Here is a 4,399-nt window from a genome sequence, read left to right as displayed (position 1 = left end):
TCCCTCGGCCACATTATAAACAAGTCCCTCCGCATTGAGCTACAATTTACTGCTACAGCATTCTTCCAGGGCTAATGAATTTAGAATTAGCCATTTCTTGCGAATGGAGCCGAGTGAATGCGCTCACGTTTACCAGCGTGACAAATTGCCGCCGCGCTGCAACGGACACCGTTTAACCCCCCTTTCAGCCGCCGGCTGGCCGGGCATTTTCCCAGGTAGCTTAGAGGGGAATCTTGTAAGACATGGAGGCCGCCCCTGTGCGCCTCGCCGTTCCCACATCGGCTGCCAGGCCCGGCGGGCCGGGGGGACCCCCAGGGACTGCGGGCCGCCCCCGCTCTTCCAGGCCCAGAGAGGCGACTGCAGGGCTCGCCTGGGTTGGGGAGCCGCCCTTCCCGGCGCCCCCGATTCTCGACGGATGCGTAGAGGGACACAGGCGCGCCCGGGGTCACACAGGGAGCGGCGCATCCCGCGTTTCTCTTGGGCCCCCTTGGCCCCGCAGTCCGAGGTCTGTTCCCAGTGCAGCCAGCCCACCCCGGGGAAGGGGCCTCCCGCACGCACGCACGCACCGGGCAGGAGTCAGAGCTCCTGGCCGCACCCTGGGGCCTCTGTGCTCGGCGCCCCGGAGCGCAGCGCAGCGCTGTGAGCTGGCAGCGCGGTGAGCTCCGTGGGAGACGGGGCGGGTGGAAGAACACAAAACCGGACTTGGGCCAGAACTGCCGGCGTGGCCAACACCTCCTCAAAGGAGCTGGCCTCAGTTTACCCAAGTGTGAAACCACTCACTACGATCGGTTAAGTCGTTCTTAAACTTTTCCGGGGCGAGGGCAGGGGAAATTATGGGTGCTTTGAGAATTCGCAGAGAGACCAAAACAAACAAACAAACAAACAAAAAACAAAAAAACTAGAAATAAACCCAAAGCACCGCTTTCAAGGGCACTGGGGGTTCCAGGGTTGCAAACAGCACGGAGCCCCCACACAGTCACGGAGCCCCCACAGCCGCAGCCCCTCCCCGCACCGTCCCTCTGCACACCCGGGAGTCACCCCGGCGGCTGGGGTTGGTCAGGGCGGCGGGAAGGGCTCCTGGGCGCTGACCCTGCCCGCGCCCCTGCGGCTACAGAGGTGCAGAAGCTGTCCAGCCTGGTGCTGCCGGCGGAGGTGATCATCGCGCAGAGCTCCATCCCTGGCGAGGGCCTGGGCATCTTCTCCAAGACGTGGATCAAGGCTGGCACCGAGATGGGCCCCTTCACCGGCCGCGTCATCGCCCCCGAGCACGTAGACATCTGCAAGAACAACAACCTCATGTGGGAGGTAGGCGCGGAGTCCGGGGTGCAGGGGTGCAGGGGTGCGGGGGTGCGGCGGGGGGACCTCCAACCGCCCTGCAGCTGCTTCTGCCCTTGTTGGGAGGGGTGGCCTTTAGGGCCCTGCCGCTCCTCAAGGCCGGACCCTATGCTGCTGGATCCCCACAACCCGCCCCAGTACGCTCCCCCTCTCCCCGCAAATCTGATCCTTTTTCTGGTCAAATCTGTGGAGTATGCCTGCTGTTGGCTCACTTCACAGAAGAGGGCACTGAGAGCCGGGCAGCCATGTGGCTTGTGCAGGGCCCATGGCGATCTGGGAGCCTTCTCCTCGCCACCTGCATTCCCCCTCGCCCCCTCCTAACCTCACCTCCTCCTGCGCCTGGAGGCCCAAGCCCCTGGTTACTTTCTCTCCTTGTTGCTGGGTTAGGAAGTTGGGGTTCAGGTTGAGCTCTGAATATCCCTGGCCGCTCTCCCAAAGGGACTGAGGCCAGGCCAGGCGCCACAGTGAGCCAGCCTTACCTCTCTGGGCTCCTGTGTGCCCTCTGTGGTGTGGCCAGCCCCTTCCGGCTTTGGGGAAACCTCTCCATCCCCGGAGAGCTCGCTGTGTGCTTCTTTGTCGAATCGGTGATCCCTTGGAGACCCTTCCCTACTGGGGATGGGGAGGACGCGGCAGCAGGAAGGAGCCTGTGGGGCCTTAGACTCCCTATTGGCCACTCCTAGCCAGTGGGCCTCAGGCAAGTCACTGTGCCAGGCTGAGCCTCTCTGTTCTCAGCGGGAAAACTGAGACAGTAAGAGCTGTGTCCACTTCCTGGGCTGCTGTGAGGATGGAGAGAGAGTGCCTGGCGTGGAGCCGGGGCCTGGACACAGGTGGCACACCTGACAGAGCCCTGCCTCACCTGGTCCCGGATTCTCCTGTGCCCAGGTGTTCAATGAGGATGGCACAGTGCGCTACTTCATCGATGCCAGCCAGGAGGACCACCGCAGCTGGATGACCTACATCAAGTGCGCACGTAACGAGCAGGAGCAGAACCTGGAGGTCGTCCAGATTGGCACCAGCATCTTCTACAAGGCCATCGAGGTGCGTGTGCGTGTGCGTGTGCGTGTGTGCGTGTGTGTGTGTGTCTGTGTGTGCGTGTGTGTGTGTGTGTGTGTGTGTGCTGCCGTGGAGGGAGCAGCGGGAGCAGCTGGGTGCGGGGTGCAGGGCAGCTGTGTTTGAGGTCTGCTCTGGAGGGAGGGGCCCTGACAGCAGCCCTGCCCAGCTGGCCCTGCCCAGGCTGTGGGGCTGAGGCCCATGCACCACGGTCTTCAGGAGCACGACCTCCAGGCACTTTGCTGCCGCAGATCAGATAGGAAAGGACAAGGAAGGGACTTTTGATGTCATTGTGAATGTCATGAGCACCTCAACAGGGAGGCCCCTGGGCAGCTGCTGAGGGTGTCCTGGGGTTCAGAAGCCATAGCAATACGGAGAGCCGGACAGAGGAAGGCAGCCCAGGGAAAGCGTCCGGGTGGGAGAGGGGGTTGTGTCTGCAGCGGTTTAGCCGTGTGTTGTCCCTCCTTCTGCGTGCGTGGGACACTGATGACATGTGGGTCACGATCTAGTCTCAGCTGTCACATACCGGTCGCTCCGGGTGTCAGGCTTCTCCTAGCCGCTGTACCGCATTAGCCTATTTAATCCTCACGTATTTAACCCACAAGGGAGGATTCTGCCATTGCTACAGTTTATAGACATGGGAACTGGGTCTCAGTCGGTGGCAGGCAGGCTCAGGAGCTCTTACAGGGCATTGGGGGCGATGTTAACACTAATGCCTGCGGTGGGCGAAGCTTCTCAGGAGAGAAAGGGGGAGATAGCAGACAGATAAATATCACTTCCCATGGTCCTGTGGGGGGGGGGGGGAGCTAAGCCAGGCCCGGGGCATGAGAAGGTTCAAGAAGATGGGAGAGAGGCTCGGGCAGAGGCAGACAAGCTCACAGTGTTTGGGGAGGAGCTGATGGCCAGCTGAGTGGTGGTAGCCAAGGAGGACCACCCTGTCGGGACCTTCCTGGGCAGTGTCCCTTGATAGGAAATTCACTCAGCATCTGGCCCAGCGGCAGGCGGCAGGCGGCAGGTTGTCGGGGAGCGCTGTTCAGGGTGATGGGGTTGTTTGCCCCCCACTTTTCCAGACCCCCTGCTTCTGCTTGCAGGTGGGGAGAGGCACGGTGCCCCTTGGGTGGGGCTGGACTTGGCTGAGTTTTAGGGTGGTCTGAAGGAGCCTCGCCAGAGTCTGGGAGTGACTTCTTGTTAGCCTAGCTCCCTTTTCTCCCAGGGACTCAGATCCCCAAGTCCGCCCAAGGCCCAAGGGGTATTGGGGCCTAGAAGCTTCTGGAATTGAGGTCCGATTGTCCCTGAATAACCAGGCCTCAGGAATCTCCTAGGGATGACCCCAGAATGATATTTGCCTGGTGTGGCCGGGAGTGGGCCCCAGCTGAGGTGTGTGGGGGGAACCCTGGGAGATAAGGAAGGTGAGCATTCCTAGACTGGGGTTCAGGTGAGGTGGGACAGTGTGAGGCAGTGTGACAGAGGACGGAGGTGGCCAGGCCCAGGACAGAGGTGGTTCTTGTGACCATCCACCTGTGAGAGCAGACATCCTGGAATCGGCCTCAGGGGTGGCCGAACCCCACTTCTGATAGAGAGCACCCTTCCAGATCCTCACCCGTCTCAGCCTCACACACACCCCCTCACATGTGTACACAGCTACCCAGCCATCCCCATTCAGATGAGCCTGGGGCCCACACCCACCCCATCCCTCCCACGCAGACACGCACACGCACACGCACACACACAGAGGAGACCGACAGAGGCGCCTGGTAGTTTTGGCAGAAGGGCTCTGGCTCGGGCAGACGATGGAGGACGGGGGAAAGGGGGCTAGGTTTCATCTCGCTGTGCACCGTCTCTCCTCCTGCGGCTGGAAGCTGAACGGAGCCGGGACACGCATGTTAATGGACATTTATACAGACGTTCAGGGTCAGAGGGCCGGCGGCCGAAGAACTCTCCAAGGAGGGACCTATGAGAGTTTGAAAAAGTCATCCACATTTGATCAGGAGTTTAAGTTGATAAAAGAAGATCA

General features: G+C 61.1%; 1 protein-coding gene across 1 annotated transcript in view; it reads left to right on the top strand.

Moving 5' to 3' along the window:
* Positions 1-4,399, top strand: part of PRDM12 (PR/SET domain 12) — an 18,590-nt gene that overhangs the window by 6,404 nt on the left and 7,787 nt on the right. The window contains 2 exon segments of the mRNA XM_006109769.1: positions 1,115-1,305; positions 2,218-2,373. Of these exon segments, the coding sequence (XP_006109831.1) occupies positions 1,115-1,305; positions 2,218-2,373 (347 nt within the window).

Source organism: Myotis lucifugus, unplaced genomic scaffold (assembly GCF_000147115.1).
Source record: "Myotis lucifugus unplaced genomic scaffold, Myoluc2.0 scaffold_713, whole genome shotgun sequence".
NCBI lineage: Eukaryota > Metazoa > Chordata > Mammalia > Chiroptera > Vespertilionidae > Myotis > Myotis lucifugus.
The sequence above is the reverse complement of the archived record's forward strand: the minus strand, read 5'-3'. Positions and strand labels throughout refer to the sequence as shown.